We start from the raw sequence: 19,097 nt of genomic DNA on the forward strand, positions 1-19,097 counted from the left end.
AGTGTTGTTTGCTTGACCAACGTATCATCCAACAATCGATGTAGATAGGATCTAACAATCTATGGATGAGGCAATGAATATATTATATTGCTGGATGTATATTTAGGTTTCAAGTACTATTTCAAAGTCATAATGACCTAAAGCAGTGTAAATTTAAAGTACTATTTCAGCATCATAACGACCTAAATCAGTGTGAAATGCCATTCGCAGTACACCTTTCATCAATCATTCATATAAATGGCCAAAAAACAATTGTTTAATGACCCTTTGAGTAGGACAAGTTGCCTTATGAATATATATAGCATCTGTTATGTTTGTATAGCTTAACTGGCCAGGCTTGAGTGACAGGCATGACTTGCATATTTTCAGGATGCTTAATAGTTTGGATGTCGTACACACATTGATAATGCCTGAAAATGCGCATGGGTAGCTCAAGAAGGTGTCTCCACATTTCTATACTTGCCTTGCATTTATGCATAATGATTAACAGGCAGACCCAGAGAGAAAGAAAGAAAGAAAGAAAGAAGGTCTATTAATGTCCACGGGAGACCAACAAGTCTATGGGACAGCAAGAAACCGTCTAGTACATCTGCTTTAGGAAGGGCACATGGCAGCTCCCAGGGAGTGCAAAAGCAACCCCAATTATTTAGAATACCTACATCATAGTCTGAAAAAGTAATCAGCCATACATCAGTTTAAGACTGAGAGTCTTTTGGTTTTGATTTAAACTCTTTGATTAGTGCTATGCCTTCACGATAAACTGCCCATTTTCCATCCTTCCTAGCAGCCCTGACTTTAGCTAATTCCGTTGTCTTGTTCTTCAATTGAGCTCGTGTAAGTTCCTCAGCTATCCATATCTTGGTCCCTTTCAACTTGTAAGATTGTCGAAGAGCTTGATCCATAAATCTTGCGACTTAAGTGTAAGAATAGCATGTCCTTTGGAGTGCCGGATATTAGTTGCCCCATTATCATCATCATCATCATCATCATCATTATCATCATCAACCTTCCATTCAATATTAGGCATGGCTGCTTTGACATGTGCTAAAGTCTCATTGAAAGAGTCATCATCTTTGAGCCATCCTTCAGGGAGCCCTCCCACTCTAATCTTCAATGCATTATCATGTCTGGCTTCGTGTGCTTTGATCTCTTCTTGGATATCAGTCTTGGTTGCCTTTGTGTCAAACTCATCAATCACTTCTTTCTTGATTGATTGTACTTCAGTATGGACCATATCTTTGACTGTAGAGACTAGTTGAGGAGTAGGAGGAGAATTCTTATATGAGTCCACAACCTCAACAATTACTGCCTGCTTGCCAGGTCTCTCTAGAACTTGAAGTCGAGCTTTTACTTCTGCCAGCTCGAGCCTTAACTCTCTGACTGCTTGCTGCAAATAATAAATGTGTTCATGTTGTCCAATGATAAGTCGTTTGGACCCTTCTTGCTGGTAATTGCGTGCATACAGAGAGGGTGTCATGGCTGCAACTGTAGAGTACCGAGTCCTGATAGTTGAGGTTGATGGAGTTGAGGGGGATTTGGAGGAGAGGGTAGGCCAATCCATATTGGCTATTTCTTAGAACTCCCTAGCTGAACCTAACCCCCGAGTTGGGCTAGGAGTTTAGCCCAACTCGGGGTTAGAAACCCTAGGAGATTGCTGCGAGAAAGTACGGGCTGGTACGATTGATTGTACAGAAAGGGTACGGGGTTGTACGACAAGTTGTACGGGACTCTATGGAGAGTGTACGACGAGCTGTACGGAGGGGTTATGGAGCTGTACGACAGGCTGTACGGAGGGGTTACGGTGAGCTGTACGGAGAGCTGTACAGTGGGCTGTACGGAGGGGTTACGGACGGAGAGAGAGAGAGAGAGAGAGAGAGAGAGAGAGAGAGAGAGAGAGATGCATCGTTTATCTGTGCCGTGCAGTGTTTCCATGTAAAGGTAAGAAAAAAACACATGCATTGGTTTCCTAGTCGAAGAGAAGGTGAGTTCTAAAAGTAATGTATAGAAAGTGATTTCACTTTGCCACCTTCACCTTTCCTTTCAATTTATCACCTCTTCCATAACCTCAAAAAGTTGCGTTGTGAGCCATTGCTATCTGTATTTGGGTTTTGGGACTTTAATTGAAGCCTTGACGAAGATATCTAGTCTTGCCCTCAATTGTTGAGGCTTAAAAGACATCTCTAAACTCTAGAAATCAATGTTTAAATAATCCAGCTAAGCTCAGATGTTCGTCTAATCATACTAACAATTAGTTTGTGGTGCAGTGCAATTTTTTTAAAAACCAAATGATCTTTGGACTTCAAAATATGTGGGAAGACTCAAGAGAGCTCATCTTTATGGGATTGTGATTGTAGCCTCTTTGACCTTGTGCCATTTGGTATAGGTCTGGAGAAAAATTGTGAGGAGAAAGTCTAAGCAAAGACAGGAAAGGTATCTTGCAATTATTTTTGAAGATGTTACACCGCGGCTATCATTTGATGAGGTCGATTCTCTAGTAAATCGATCATGGATTTAGAACATAGTAGCAAAAGTCAATGGGGAAGCCTATAGCTAAAATGAAGTAAAGGAGAGCTAAGACTAGTCATCCAACGTAAATGCCAAAGTGGGCATAATGGAGCGGTAAATTTAGATTGTGAACCTTGATATGAATGCTCCCAAAGGCTTGTTAGAAAATTGTTCATTGGGCATGGTGTATGTGAATTAACAGTCATTTAGGATCCTACAACTTTCCTTGAGGTGGGAGAGTGAGAGAGGTCAAATGGAGGATAGGGATAAACTTGTGTTAGGTGGCAAGTAACGACTCAAGTGCGCCCCTTATGGCTCATTGGTACACCTAGCTTACAGGAAATTCTGTACTGTAGTACTGTTTGTATGCATTCCACTTAGCAATGGTGCGTGCTGCTATTGATTGCTTGCATTCATTGTTCTTTGATGTTTTTTTTTGGGTGTGTTTGTGAGACGACTATTTTGTCTCATGTTAGGAATATTAGAAGCTCACTACGCTGTTCTCTTTGTAAGTCTGTTGATGGTAATTATATTGACGATGATACATGCTCGTGGTTGCAGATCATGTTGAAGTCTCAAGAGAAGATTGTTGCCAAGCCAGGTGAAGCCAACTAATAATCTTGTATTTTATCATAAGTGATTTCCCCTTATCAATGGGAAAGATGGGTGTATAATGTGGTATCTTTGAAACTTATGGTGCCATCTTGATGGCCTTTGTGTAGGATCAATGTGCTACATGTGTACATCAATACTCATGGAGAATATATTACCGCCTGAGAATGTAGGAGGAGGTCTTTGGCAGTGGTTTTTTGGAAGGAATGCTACAACTACGGTGTATGTAGCACGACTAAATACATTGGTAGCATTAATTGGATTAACTCTGTTAAAATTTTACATGGTGTCTTTCAACTCCACATATGAAGCTGTCTTCCTTTTTTTGCATTCTCTACACTTACTTTGATTCATTCCACCTGTCCAAGAGTAGTGACCTACATTAAGGCTTCCCTTTTCCATGGCTGCAGGCAAGCACGATGAGAGTTGATAGGAACACTTTTTTTTGGGAAAATTGTGGGAATATTATAATCTTGCTATCCATGTAGCATTGATTTGAATGAAATTGTGAAAAGGTTTCTTACAAAGCATGACCATTTTTTAAGTCTTCATGATGTTGTTATATTTATGAAATAATTTAGAGTGGCCTTAGTAAGCATGCACCAAAATGCAAAAATGACAGTATGCTTTTTAAAAATTTGTACCCACTCTCTAACCCTCAAGGCTAATTAATACAGTTATTGTTTGTATCCTCCATCTGCTTTAGAGTCTATATTTAATCTCCTTACGTTTTCTGGGTAGTGTTACTAATGTTTGCATCAAGGATACGTTCTTGAAATTCAAATATCATCTTCCTCACCATACAAAAGAGGGTGGCTTGATAGGAGGCTAAAGAAGAAAGAGACTGCCTCACTTCTATAGCTAAAGAAACCCATGACTGCTACACCCCTCCTCTTTTGCTCTCTCATGTGCATAAAAGGTTTCTTTGTTTTTCTCCAGTTGATCCGTAAATTTGCTATATATTCAAACATCGTAGTAGTATGGCTGGATTTCTTTGCCAGAATGATCTTCATGGATTTGCACTAATATTCAGCTTCTGGTGCAGTGGTTTTTTGACTGACTATGTAGATGTCATGTGTTTTATAGCCCATAGAAAGCTTCTAACTGTAGAATTCAGCATGCCACAAATTGAGAGGTCTTCCCGCTGAAGGAGTTGATGCTTGTAATAGTTGTAGCTGGTCTCTGTAAGATCCACATGGGGTCTGTTCTCAGAGATGTATTATGTCTATGTCTGATGAAAGTTATGGCATCTCACGTGCATCAATGCGATTTCTTGCGTGCTTCTGTTTTGCAGTGGTTGTAACTTGTTTTGTTCCCAGTATTGGGCAAGACAGTGTAGAAGTGCAGGCTTGTCACGTGTTTTCAATCTAAAGTTGATTTCACTTGGCAGATTTGTGAACTCTGGACATCAAGATGGGTACATTGGTATAGCAGCACCTTCTCTTGCCAGGATACTGCCGGTTTGTCTTTAGCTTTGAAGTTCCTGAGTAACTGATTGTCTTCAAAAATACGTTGAGATGAGTTTGAAAGCCTACATACTATTTGTACATGCCAGTGTACTTCACCCTGAATTTCGCTCTGGACTTGTGTTTTGGACTGATATATTGCGTATACATGCTGCTGCGTACTTCACCTGTAAGTTTGCTCTGGACTTTTGTTTTGGACTGATACATTGCGTGTACATGTTCACAGGTTGACTTGGCTATGTTTGGTGGGGATATAATCTGTCAGGTCAATAGCAAATCAGTTGTTTTCTACCATCTTTTGTGATCTTGAAAAAGTGCTTACGTATTTTGGTGTGTCCCTTTCATATGACGTATCAGCCAGATGCTTTTTTATGCTCCATCAATGATGTTACTGTCATGCCTACACTCATGCGCAGGGCACGAGGGAGTTTCTTTGGAGGAGAAGTAAGAGCAGTTATTTGAAGCTGTTTTCTGGTCCATGTTTGTGTGTTCTTTGAACAAGCTTAGGGTGACTCATTACTCAATACTTGGACTAGAGATTTCAAATCTTTGACTTTTTATTTCATGCAACCACATGCAGGGTTTTCTCATGCACAAGTTAACTGGACGAAGCCTTGCTTTTATAACGGTTGGCGGGTCTAGTAGGTTTTTACCTTTCCTAATCTTGTGCATTTATAATGGCTGGCAGGTCTAGTAGATCCTAGTCTTGCAAAATATGCACCGTCTTTGTCCTCTTTTTTCATTCACAGGTGCTTGATTTAAGAATTCTCATGCTTTACTCATGCACGAGTTGGGAAGGGTTCGGTCCTAAAAGAGTTGGTTGGGCTAGTAGATTTTGGGTTTTTCTTATGTCGGAGAGGTTTCAGCTTCTACTTAAACTATATACTAATTGTAATGTTTAAAGCTGGAATTTGCATCCTTGCCAAGTTTATTGATTTTATATGTCTAACTTTGGTCCTGTCTGAAAGTAGTGGCTCCAGCTTGACGGGCCCCATCTACTCAGATGATCCACTGCCATAACAATACTGGTCGGTGTCCATCATAAATACAAACACATGTTGCACCATCAAATTGGCGCATAATGTAATAGTGTTCTAATGTCTATTAATTACAGAGGTGTATATATATGTATATGTGTGTGTGTGTGTGAGAGAGAGAGAGAGGTCAGGTGGTGGTGTGTGTGTGTGTGAGAGAGAGCAGCCCTTGCTCCAGCCCTCCTATCAGCTCCATAGCCTCTTCAGATAAGCCCGTCTGCTTCAGCTACCTGCTGCTTATAATCAGCGTCCAAAAACCAGCTCTCTGGAGTCGTAAATCCCTGCTGTACAGTCCCGCCATAGGTCCATACAATTCCGTACAGGTGTACGGACTTGTACGGCCCTTCCTGCCCTGTTCAGGCTGCTGCTGCTGGCTGATTCCCTGCTCCTGGGTTGCGTTTGTACCGGGTTTAGCTCACGGGCTGCTTCTACACGCTGGTTCTGAGGGCTCTCTCTTCCGCCTTTCTGTCCTTTTTGGTTCCTGGGTCTTGTGTACTCTTTCCATCACCAGAACCTCTCTTTTTTCTCTGATTTATAGTTCATCTTGGAACTTTTCCTGGGTTTTTCTCTTTTCCTTCTCCAGAATTTGTATTTTCTTCTCTCTACCCCCCCTCCCGTAGTCTCTCTGCCGCCCCTCCCGTAGCCTCTCCAGCCCCTCCCCTCTCATAGCCTCTCTGCTCCTTCCGCTCCCGTCCGTACCTGCTCCCGCTCCCGTCCCACTCCTGTCCGTACCCGCTCCCATCCATACATGCTCCTGCTCCCGCTCCCCGTACGCCCGTACCTCTTGCTCCCGTTCCGCTTCTGCTCCTTGCTCCCCTAGCTAGTTGTAGCAAGCTCTTGAATTAGGAACCCCTAGCTGGGCTGAACCCCCAGCCCAACTAGGGGGTTAGCTCAGCTAGGGGGTAACAGGAGATATGGCCAGCAAAGCACGGCCCAGTCTACCTTCCTCCTCTTCAAAAACCCCTTCCACTCCAGCAGCCTCCAGTAACAAAGCCAGATACTCCACAGTGGCAGCCAGGACGCCTTCCCCATATGCACATATATATGAACGAGGTGGTCTTTTTGACCAACCAATTCTTGGATATCATGAACAAATTTACTTCCTATAGGATCAAGTGAGAGAGCTGAGGATGCAGCTAACAGATGCCATAGCTAGAATTCAAGTCTTGGAAGGACCTGGTAAGAAGGAAGTCATTGACGAGGTTATAAAGTCAGGCAATGCTTCCCCCCCTACCCCTGAACTAGTCTCTGCAGTCAAGAATCTAGTTCATACTGAAATGCAGACAGCCAAGCAAGAAGTGACTGTGGAGTTTGATGCAAAGGTCAACAAAGCTTATATTCAGGAAGAGATTAAAGAACATGCAGCTAGAAAGGATAATGCTTTGAAAATCAGAATTGGGGGGCTTCTAGATGGATGGTATAAAGAAGATGAATCTTGTAGTGATACCTTAGCACATGTCCAAACAGCTATGCCTACTGTTGACTGGACAGCAGATGCCGATGACAATCCTGATAACCGAGATGATGACGGTGAAGCTCGAGTAGTTCATATCGGTCAACGTAATGGCCATGCTATCATTACGTTCAACTCATGAGACATACGTATAAAAGTTCTGCAACAATCTCACAAGTTGGAAGGGACGAAGATATGGATAGCCGAGGAACTCACCAAGGCTCAACTGAAGGATAAGGCAAAGGAATTAGCAAAGGTTCGGGCTGCCAGGAAGGATGGTAAATGGGCAGTCTACCGGGACGTGATAGCACTCATTAGAGAGTTTAAATCAAAACCAAAAGACTCTCAGTCTTAAACTGATGTAAGGCCAACTATATATACGTGTGTATGTTTTATCTAGGCTACAATATAGGTACTCTCTAAATAAATGGAGCTGCTTTTGCACTCCTTGGGAGCTGCCCTGCGCCCTCCCTGAGCTGATGTACTAGATGGCTTTCATGTTGTCCCATAGACCTCTTGGTCTGCGGTGGATGTTAATAGACTTTCTTTTCTTTCTTTCTTTCTCTAAATCCCTAAATATCTCTTCCTTCTTCTCCTTGCAAATACACTATTTCCTTCTTCTTTGTGGGCTGTTTTTTAGGGACTGTTTTTCTCTTTTATCACTTTACAGTTACCCCTTTTTTGGGTTCCATCTTCTTCAGAAGACATGACTGAATACTCTTATGAAAAAACTTTTCAAAAGGATCGATCGGTTTAATGCAAAAAGCAAAAGCAAGCTGAGGGTCAGCATGACCCCGTGCATGATTCTGTTGAAGCACAATTGGTTTATGATGTCATGCACGAAGGATTTGCAGACACAAGGAAAGAGTGGAAAGACTCTGTTCCATTGGTTGGTCTTATGGTTGAAGTGGATGAAATTGTGGATCCAGTTCGAGAATATGCCAAAAATGCAGTTATTTTATTTTTCCCATGTCGGATGCCACCTATTGCAGAGGTAGGCAATTGGTTGACATGCACACTGGCTGGCTCGTTTGTTCGTAAGGTACACTATGCAGCCAGAGGCTTTTTTGAGGTCATTATGGTAGATGAGATTCACAGGCAAATGCTTTTGGAACATTCGCCACTCTTTTTTGGGCAGCAAATGGTGCACGTTTTGCCATGGTCTCCTAGGCTTTGATTCGACACCGATGTCCGGTCTGGGTTGAAGTTGTGGACTTCCCGCAATGCATGGCTTCACTCTTGCCTAAAATTGCAACAACTTTAGGTAAAGTGGTTTGCCCACCGCGGCCTAACGACAACTCTAATCGATTTTGCATTCTTTGGGATAGTGATAATCCCAGACTGGAGTCTTATTCAGTCACGGTGAACAATGTTGACATGGGAAGTGCATTTTATAAATTGAAATGGGGACTATTTGCAGGGGCTTGCTTTGAATGCAAAAAATTTGGGCACATGGCTTCGCAGTGTCCAATGAGTCAGCATAAAATGCCTCCTGCTACTTTGCCCGCTCAGATGCCCAATAAGGATGCTCCTGCCTCTATTGGGAATAAAAATAAAGGTTAAAAATAAAGGTAATAGACAGTTTCTTGTGAATCAGGATAAAGGCAAAGTCCCAGTGGTTTCAAATGGGACTGCTTCTTCCCCTTTGCTTCCTGCTATTCAACCCTCAACAAAAGGACCAAAAACCCCAATTGATGGATGGGAAAGTCTAAGAAAAGTTATTTCTGTTCGACAACCTCCACCCCCTCGCACTTGGAATGGTGCATCTTCTAGTGGCAACTCTCCAGAGGTCAACTCAGGAATTGGAATCACATGCGCTGCAGTGACAGCTAGCAGAACCCTCTTCCCTGAAGAAGAGCTGGCTGCATTGCTATCCACCCCTCAGGCGGATGTTTCTTCCCAGGGAAGAGGCCCTGACCCTGAGGTAGAAATGCAGGGTTGACATCCTGAAGGTTGCTGCTGTACATAACTGTTTTTTCCTATAAATATCTATAAATATGCTTGCTAATATCAAATGCCTTACCTTAAATGTTCAGGGGATGTGCGACAGTAGGAAATGGAAATCTGTGTGGCTGTATATCAATCAATTTCAGCCTAATATAGTGGCATTACAAGAACACAATCAACATGTCTATGTAGGAAAGACAGGTCATTACTACGGCTATGATATCTTTTACGCTAGGGAGCACTCTTTCTCAGGTGTAGTCATTCTAATTAAGCATGAGCTTTAGCCAGTTATTGCTTTAAATGACAACCAAGGCAGATGGATTATTCTTTAATGCATCATTCAAGGCAAGGTGTTTGAATTTGCTTCTATATATGCACCTCAATCTTCTTGGGATAGAAGTGCAATCTAGGATGCCATGCAACAATATCCATGGAGATATCATGCCTTTATATGTGGGGATTTCAATAATGCTCCGCAACAAGGTGACAATACATCAGGAAATACTCATATGTTAACCTCTGAAAGGCATGCATAATCTCAATTATTGATTCATCTTGATTTGGTTGATCTTTGGAAGGAATTGCAGCCTTTGTCACCTGGATAAACTTTTCAACATAATGCTCTTTCTTCTTATCAGGCACGTCTGGATCGCTGGTATAGTGTAGCTCCGTAACAAAATGATGATTTTACATGCAAAATGTGGGTTGACTATGCCTTTGTGCATTCAGATCATGCACCATTATGGTTGAGGCTATCTTTTCATGATATGCCAGATGATAGACTGCCTCAAAGGCGACATCTGATTGAGCTATTTGCAGCATGTTGCTTTCAAGGCAATGGTTACTGAAGCCTATCAATCTCTGTCTTCTCAGAGCCACTTTGATATTGATAATGCATGGGATTCTTTTGTTTCCAAAATGCAAGTTGTAATTAGAGGTTATGGCAAGTCTTACATGAAGACTCTGAGGGAAACTGTTGCTCAAGCTAAATTGACTTGCCAAGACCTCACTGAACTCAGTCACTTTCGTCCTTTGTCCTTGCATGAGCAAACATTACTATGCCAGGCTAAACATTGTCTCCAAATCAATGATCACAGGAAACTTGCTAATTGGGAGACCAGAGCAAGACAAAGAGCTTTCATAGATAAAGGCTGTTCTTCCAAACAAATTTTTAAAAGCTTGCATCAGAAGAGATTAAAAACATACATTTGCATGTTGCTTATGCCTGATGGTTCATGGACTACATCACAGTCACAGCTTGCTTCTGTCTGTGTATATCATTTTTCTCAGCAGTTTGGTTATGCAGATCCTCCCTCGTAGCAAGTTTTGTCTATCATTCAGTACAATGGCCTTTCCCTTTTCTTGTAGTAAAGACGAAGGTAGGTTGATTTGTGGGTTATCATAATCCAGATGTGTATAACCCAATCTATCCTCTTCAGGAAGAGGTGATCGTGTTCTTTCCCTGACTCTTTCCGGCAATGGAGGAAATGGGACAAGTTCATTATTATATTTCCCTTTCCCTTCCATTCTTTCCTTTACTAATAAAAGAGAGAAAATGACTTGCTGCAATTTCAAAACAGAGGTTTATTTTATAGTAAAAGTCAAATGTTATAAAGTTGGTGTACTTATCCGACTCCCGCTTCGTTTGAAGAACGCTGAAATGAGCTCTTCTTTCTTGTCTTTTGCTGTGAACTGATGCACTCATTTTAGGCTGCTTAGTCTGAGTGAATCGGAGGTCTCAACACCATTATAGGGGGTACTTGATGTGTAGAACACCCTGTTAAAACCTCGTTTTGATCTAATTTTCTGACTTTCCGTTAGGGAGAATGAGGGATTCATTTTCTTCACGGTTTAAGGGATTTAAGGATACATTAACATGGGGGGGGGGTCACCTGTCAGGACACCCGTAAACAGAAAAAACACAGCAAAATTTCAGAGAGAGCAAGCCAAAATTCCTCGAGAAGGGCTCCCTTGGGAGGTTCAAAATTTCGCCTCTGCTGGTCCCTGCCTAGGTCAATCTTTTCACCTTCCTTTCTTGGCCTTTTGCTGCTCTACTTCCCGTCGTTTGTTGCCCAGGATCCTTCTGTGCCTGTCGTGTGTCCGCCTTTCGTGGCTCTGCCTGTCCATCTTCCGTACTGGCTCCCGCCCTTGTGCCCCCTGCGTTCTCTGCCCAGCCTATGTACCTCAACTAATGCCAACTCAAGACCTTGTGGTCACTCCTTGTTAGCATGATGATCATCTTTGTGATGTAGGTCTTTATGTTGGCATTCATTGGTGTGGATATGCTCATGTCATCGCCTTTCGCACTAGGTGGTGGTTGGGGTACACATCTTCCGACCAATGGAACCTTTAGAACCACTGGACTTGGTCTTTGATGTTGTATGTGGCCAGATTAGGATATTAGTGTAGGACTCGGGGCTCTATTGCTGGATGGCTATGCAAGAGGACTAGGTGTCTTGTCACAAGGTCCTGCTAACTTGGCTTTTTCCTTGACTTGATGGTGCATTAGGACTAGGTTTCCTCTGACCCCACATTGTTATGTGGTGTGAGCTCCTACTAGCTCAGGTGTGTCCATGACTCAATTCTTGATCATGTTCTTGACTACTTTCCTATTCCATTTTTCATTCATGGACAATCATCTTTGCTATCCTTGGCTCGAGACATGTCTTGCCTCTGTACCAAATTCATACCTTCTATTGGGGATTCATGTTCACAGCTTATTCCATGGATACTCGTTGGCTTCTTCAAAATCGAGACTCTTGGTAGATGGCTGCTTCTTGCCATAACTTGAAAGTATCTTCTTTGTTGAAGGCCTTAGGTCATGTCAAATGCAAATTTGGAATGGATCACTCTTGGTGTCAAGGTGGTAGTCAAAAGCCATCTCTCCCCACACATGGCTAGATCGTCATCTACTTGGAGCTCACCTCTACATGTGGCTCTTTGCTACCTCATATTGGTTCCAACATTCATCCCGTACTGGTTCAAAATTCATTGGAAGCATGGACATCCGCATTCTACCAACCTCTTGTACCTTGGCACAAGTGCTCTTCTCTCCGACTGCATATCTTTCACTCCTTATTGAGCATGCTTCAGACATCGTTTAGTGCCTAAATGATGTGAAAAAGGGCTCTTGGGAACAATCCTTAGTCCAAACACTAGTCGCCAAACAGGTCTGCAAAACTATAGAATCCTTGGACTGTACTTGGAGGAATCTCTTGAAGTTATTCACCAAACTAAGCAATGGTTGTAGCTCCACTTTGGTCAGCATGTATTGTTGTCATGATATGTGCACTCGGTTCTATAGATTCCTACACTCAGTTCACTCAATTTGCCACTCAACCTTTCAACACATCAATCCCTAGCAGGGTAGAAAAATGTCTATGAAATGTTGATGGTCTTTTCCTCTCACCTTGGATTTGACTAGAATCTTGTGCCCAACTTGATGTAGGTGGGTGTCCAGTTCAATAGGAAGGTGCAATGGTGTCATAGTGAACTTAGCCTGTATGATCTGGTGAGGAACCAATGGCTTACTCCTGATCTTCTTCAGTGATAGGAATGGGTGATTTACCCCTGAGAGAGGAGCCCCAAAGGCAAAGGTGGGATCCCCCGCTCGAAAAGACCTGATCACCTCATCCATCTGATGTAAGAGAAAGCTCGTCTCTTCCGGTGAGTCACTCGACGCAGCATTCTGTGTGCCTAAGTCCTCGTAAGACGCTCCAAGGCTTGGTCCCGTATGACATGGGATCTCATCTCTTGGCACTCATCATCGAACCATGGATTTTGGAGCATCTTCTCTGTTGGGGAGCTGGACGTATATCAGAATGTGGGGAAGGATCTGACTGTAGCATCTTGAACCACTGATACTAAAGTGTCTGATATATGGGCAAGCCCTACTTAGTCCCCAAGAGAGTCTGGCAGCTCACGAGATAGGTGACTCATGTACACTGTATCAAGGGCATGGTCAAGATGTACCTGGACCCGAGTGGAGGCTGGTGGACCCTGCCCAATGGGGCATGGGGACCGAGACACTGAAAGGCAGATAGGAGTGGTCAGCACCTAGTGGGGGGGTGGGTACAACGAGATCATGTATATGTGACACAAAAGATGGGGATCCCAAATGGTAATCCTCTGTACTCGATCGTCCTCCATGTGGGAAGCAGGTGAGCCCCCCTGATCTGGGAAGACCTTTGTATACAATAAGATTGTGAATTGCTCCCATATCCAATAGATGTCGGCCATATGCAATGACATTTGGTGCATCATATGAGCGTCTCGCAATTCCAAGCTCTGTTGGATCTATTTCCGGCTCTTTGAGGTGATCAGCCTCGAAGTCAAGTAGGCCCACCTGTCTATCCCCCGTACGCGCATTGAAGTCACCCAAAAGTAGGATTTCCCCCTATCTAGAGAACTCCATAATATCATCAAATATCATCTCGTACGGGCTATGACCCTTTGTGGCAACCTCATGTGCGTACGATGATGTATTTGGAGGGAAGTAGCATATTGCTAGGAAAATCGGGTGTGCACCAGGGGGCTGAATCCGTACCCACATGTGAAACGATCTCTGAATTCTCTTGCTTTGCTGGCTGAACTATTACTGCTATTGCTGAGAAAGTACACTCTCTCTCTCTCTCTCTCTCTCTCTCTCTCTCTCATACACAACACTAGGGCCTAGGACAACATTCGGGCTGGACCCCCCCCCCCCCCCCCCCCGAAGGTCTTTATTACTTGAGAATTTCTGAGTACAAGAAGTTCAGCTTGCAAGCTGTGTTCCCAAATTCAAAACGTAAAGAGATTACAAGAGCTCTCGGGCTCATTCTTTTGGCAACATGCCAAGTGTCAAGTTTTAATTTACTTTCCTAATTACATGCCACCTAAGGGCAACTTTGGAGTCTTTAAAACACTTGGTCACGCGAGTGATCTTCTAAGCGCTCGCCTAGCTCGGGTCTTTAATCCTCGTAGTACTTGCAACCATTAACTAAAGTGCACAACCACGGCATCCATTAATGGTCAGTGCTTTGCATGCAAATAATAATCTCTAGACTATTCCTAGTCACTATGGGTGTGCCCACCAAACAAACATGTGCACATAACATAGAACACATTTTTTGGTCAACCGAGGTCAATCCTCTTGGTCGTAATTAAGGGGCTTGACCATCAGTCAAAGCGCCTTAATTATGGCCAAGTCTCTCCAGTCGAGATTGGCACATCTTGGTTAATCGAAGTTAACCTCTTGGTGTAAACCAAGTCTTGTTGACCAAAGTCAACACTCTCGGACCAAAGTCAGCACTTTGGTTCTTTGGTTAACCATCTTGGCTGAAACCAAGCCTTCCTAACCGGGGCTAGGCTTACTTAACTAAATGAAGAACTCATTAATTATGATCAATAAATGGTTAACTAGAATTTCGACTTTAGAGTATTTACAGCTAGGTGACATCCAACATCCCCTCGGCTTCTATTCAGTTGGCCTCAATTGAAAAGCTTCCTTGTAAATATCCAAAAGCTGTGGATGATCAGACAACATGTCTTCATCCATCCACTTGTCATCCAAGCTAGTTGTAAAAGATAGCTGTAAAACTCCTTGCCCTGAGGGCCTTTGCGTACATTATGATACACAATTTGCTCTAGCTGAAGGACCTCCTCCAGCTCATCCACTTCTGGTGGATCCTCTGTTATTGGCTTTGTAGGCTCCGGTTCCTGAAATTTCTTTAGAAGATTCACATGAAAGGCATTGTGGATCCTCCAATGCTCTAGCAGTGCCAACCCGTATGCAACCTCATTAATCTCTTATGTAACCCGGAATGGGCCATAGTATCGGGGAGATAGCTTTGCATACACTTTTTGCTTGCCCTTGAGCTTGCAGAACCTAGCTTTCTCGAACTTCAAAAGCACCCAGTCCCCTTCCTTGAGATCTAACTGTCTCCTATGCTTATCTGCAGCCTTGAGATCTAACTGTCTCCTTGAGACCTTTCAGTTGCTGTCCGGACTTTGACAAACTGATGAGCTGCAAATATTTCATCTTTGGTCCGTGGTAGAATAACCTTCCCATAGATGACCTCAAAGGGGGCTTTCCCTATGGAGCTTTGAACTGCATTATTGCATGCAAACTCCTCTAGCGGTAGGTACTTTTCCCAGTCTGAACTTTGGTTAGCCACATAGCTTTTCAATAAATCCAACACTGTAGAATTTGCCACCTCACTTTGACCATTTGTCTGGGGATGGAAAGAAGAAGAAAAATTCAGATTCATCTCCATAGTATCAAATAGAGCTCTCCAGAATAGATTAGTCATTTGGGATCTCGGTCACTGACAATGGACTTGGGCACTCCATGGTGCTTAAAGAACTGTGCCATGAAAAGCTTAGCCATATGATTGGGCTTTATAGTTTTGCGAACCGGAATGAAATGAGCTTGCTTGTTGAATCAATCAATGATAGTCCGAATTCCATCATTCTGTGACTTTGATCTTGGCAAATAAAAAATGAAGTCCATTGCGATACTTTTTCATGGTGCTTGAGGGGCACAAGTAGGCCAGGTGCTTTCCGTCTGTCATATTTGACCTTCTGACAGGTTAGGCATTCTATAATAAACTGATGTATATCTTTCCGCATCACTGTCCAAAATAAATACCTCTCTAGTGCTTGAGTTGATGCTGTAATTCCTCTATGCCCAGCATAGGGAGGTGCATGGCATTCCTCCAAATATTTCTCCTCATCTCTTGGGTGATGCATAGGCAGCCATTTTTCATTAGGAACCCATCTTTCAGGGAATAGTGACTGGCGGATTGCCCCTCTTGCACTTGATGGAAAATCTCACCAAAATCTGCATTGTTAGCATATTGCTCCCTCATGTCTTCCAGATCCCTATGATAAGCAATAGTTACATTGTTCACCTGGGGTCTTGAAGACAAGGCATCTGCCACTCTGTTATGAGCTCTCGGAGTATGGACAATCTGAAAATGAAACATTGACAGCATGCTTGCCCATTTCATATGCTTCTTGGAGAGCTTTGTCTATGTCAAGAAATATCTCAGACTTTGGTGATGTGTCTTAACTCTAAGGTCTGCACCCAAAAGATAACGCTTCCATGTATGGATGGCATGAATTACAGCCAGCAACTCTTTCTCGTAGAGTCCCAAATATCTTTCTGCATCCCGGAGTCTCCTGCTCTCATAGGCAACTACATGACCATTCTGATGCAATGCAGCCCCAACACATTCCCCACGGGCATAACAATCCACATCAAATGGATGATACAAATCTGAAACTATCAAAATTGGCTCTGTGGTCAGCTTCTCTTTGAGTGTGGCGAATGCTTTCTTTAGTGGAATATCCCATCTGAAAGCTGCATTTTTCTTAGTAAGATCATGAAGTGGAGCGGCCATGTCTGCAAAATGAAAGCTGCATTTTTCTTAGTAAGATCATGAAGTGGAGCGGCCATGTCCTCAAAATGCTTGATAAATCTTATGTAGTAAGAACACAAGCCTAGGACGCTACAGACTCCATGCACAATCTTCAGCTCTGGCCATTCCTGAATGGCTTGGATCTTTTCCGGATCCATCCATGTCCCATCTTTAGATATTATATGATCCAAATAATGGATCTCTTTTAGGAAGAATTCACTCTTGCTGTTTTCATAGAGCTGGTGATTTCACAGCTGTTGAAAAACTGTAACAAGATGTTCCTTGTGCTCTTCTTTGGACTTAAAGAAGACAATAATGTCATCAAAGAAGGTTCCTGTGAATTGCCTGTAAGGTCGGAAGATGCGATCCATCATTCTATTGAAGGTAGCCGGGGCATTAGTCAATTCAAAAGGCATCACCAGATACTCATACAACTGAAACGCTATCTTATGCACATCTTGTGGCTGTATCCTCACTTGGTGATAACTGCTCTTTAAGTCTATCCTGTTGAAAACTAAAGCCCTATTCAAGTGGTCCAGCACATCATCGATGCGAAAAATTAGGAACCTGTTTTTTATGGTCATTTTGTTCAGTGCACGATAGTCAATGCACATACGAAATGAACCATCTTTCTTTTGTACAAGCAGTATAGGGGAGCAAAATATAGAGGATCTGGGCTGAATCAGCCCCTTGGACAACAAGTCCTACCATAATTTCTCCCTGGTCAACATAACTTTCAGTGGGGAGATGAAGATGTCTTCCTGGTCAGCATAACTTTGTACATGAAGACGAAGCTTTCCTATCAAGGGAGCAAGTGGCACAGGGTTCCCAAAAAACATCTGGTCAGCATCTAGAGCCCTTTCCAACTCCTCCGTCTTTATTCCCAGCCTTAGGGCTAAATCCTATGATATAAAGTTATATGTAGTCCCGGGATCAAACAAAATCAACGCGTGTTGGTCTCTGATCTTGCCCCAAAAGAGCAGCAACTCTATTTCCTCTGGGTTTGTCACTCCGCCCAAAATGTTTGGAATTCCTCCTACCATCGGCTTTTGCTGTCTTGGTGGCTTTCTCTGCTCCCTAGAACCCGAAAGTTTCTCGGGGCATTGGGCAGCCACCTGCCCTTCCTTCTCTAAAACATTTCCCCTCTTTGCGAAAAGTGGTTATCTGTTGGAGGGAAAGTTGGGTTTGTCCTTGAAGGCTTTTGGTGCATCGTTCCCCTTGGCTTCTGAGGCTGAAATTCCCTCTTTTGAGCCTTGGGAAACTCCTCTCTCTCAGTTTGAGGTGTGGCTGGCTTTTTCTTGTTTGCTGTCCTGGCATAAAGAGAAGGCATTGTGGTGGGATCCTGCATATTCATTAAACTCGTCACAGTGGCTGCATGCATGATATCCTATATGCCCTTAAGTTGCTGGGTACTAACCACAGCCTGAATCTTTGGCGTGAGACCAAACGTGTACTTTCTTACCTTGGTCTTCTTTGAGACCTTCTTGAAGGGAGTGATTTGCAAAAATGCATCCCAAAATTTCTGTTTGTAGGCCTCTACTGTATCTACTGCATCCATATGCAAGTTGTCCCAGGCAATAAGAACACGGTCTTTGAACTGCTTGGGCATAAACTGCTTGTAGAAGGCTTTCTTGAAGCCCTTCCACTTTTTTGCAGCAATGCCAGCCGTAGTCTAGGTGCTCCACCATGCACTAGTCGGAGCTGTTAGGTATAAACTAACCATGTGCAGCTTCAAAGACTCTGAAAATCTTTCGGTGCCAAAAGCTGCATCAAAGTGTCTGATGAACTGCATGGATTTTTCTGTCTAGCCATACTGGCCATTAAAATTTGCAAACCTAACAGACTTCCCACCTTCTTTGAACTCTTGGTCTTTGCTCTTTTGCCAGACTTCTTCTTCTTCTTCTTCTTCTTATGCTTTGGCTTCGATGATCACGAAGAAGACGACGATGCGGATGAAGAGGTAGAGCTAGAAGAAGAGGACGAACTTGAAGAACTATGATGTTGCTTTGCCTTTTGCTTCTTGGAAGGTGTACTCCCTTCCTGACTACTTGCTTTCCTCTTTTTGCTGTTCTCCTTTCGAGGTTTCTTGCTCTTCCTGGAATCATATACAGGAAGAACAGGAACTACATCCAGGGATCTCTTTTTGGTTGTCACCCTCTAGGTTGCCCCAAAAAGAAACTCTCTGTTGCTCTTCCTCTGCATGAGGATTTATGAGCCTGCGAAACAATGGATCTCTTCTGGCTTCCATGATTTTGCCAGTAAATGTTTGTAACTTGCCTCAGTCTTTTGACTCTGCTCTTGCATAGCTTGATCATTCCTTGCACTCTCCTCATGGGAGGGCATGACATCCTGCTGCTGTGAAGCCATCACTGCAACTTATTTGAGACTTGCAAACCCTCACACTCACTGTGTATGTAGTTGATGCACTCAGCCTTTGCTTTCAGGGAGAAAATACCTCAACAAGAGGTGTGGCGCTACGGTTTCCCGTCATGCCAACGCACGTCCTTAAGCCTAGATTGAGAGATTACAAGAGTTGTCGGGCTCATTCTTTTGGCAACGTGCCAAGTGTCAAGTTTTAATTTACTTTCCTAATTACATGCCACCTAAGGGCAACTTTGGAGTCTTCGAAACAGTTGGTCACGTGAGTGATCTTCTAAGTGCTCGCCTAGCTCCATATTTC

General features: G+C 43.2%; 1 protein-coding gene across 4 annotated transcripts in view; it reads left to right on the forward strand.

Moving 5' to 3' along the window:
- LOC147880875 (uncharacterized) overlaps nucleotides 1-19,097 on the forward strand; it is a 79,143-nt gene that overhangs the window by 42,383 nt on the left and 17,663 nt on the right. For 3 of the 4 annotated variants that reach the window (XM_087402440.1, XM_087402439.1, XM_087402438.1), the window contains exons 3-8: nucleotides 3,067-3,106; nucleotides 3,228-3,339; nucleotides 4,508-4,577; nucleotides 4,810-4,848; nucleotides 4,941-5,027; nucleotides 5,164-5,224. In XM_087402440.1, coding sequence (XP_087258566.1) covers nucleotides 3,067-3,106; nucleotides 3,228-3,339; nucleotides 4,508-4,577; nucleotides 4,810-4,848; nucleotides 4,941-5,027; nucleotides 5,164-5,224 — 409 coding nt within the window. Of the gene's footprint in view, nucleotides 1-3,066; nucleotides 3,107-3,227; nucleotides 3,340-4,507; nucleotides 4,578-4,809; nucleotides 4,849-4,940; nucleotides 5,028-5,163; nucleotides 5,229-19,097 lie in introns of all 4 variants that reach the window. The other variant, XM_087402437.1, reaches the window with a different exon arrangement.

This window comes from Dipteris shenzhenensis, chromosome 31 (assembly GCF_047967505.1).
Source record: "Dipteris shenzhenensis isolate YYH24624 ecotype China chromosome 31, Dip_SZ_1.0, whole genome shotgun sequence".
In the NCBI taxonomy this organism is placed as follows: domain Eukaryota; kingdom Viridiplantae; phylum Streptophyta; class Polypodiopsida; order Gleicheniales; family Dipteridaceae; genus Dipteris; species Dipteris shenzhenensis.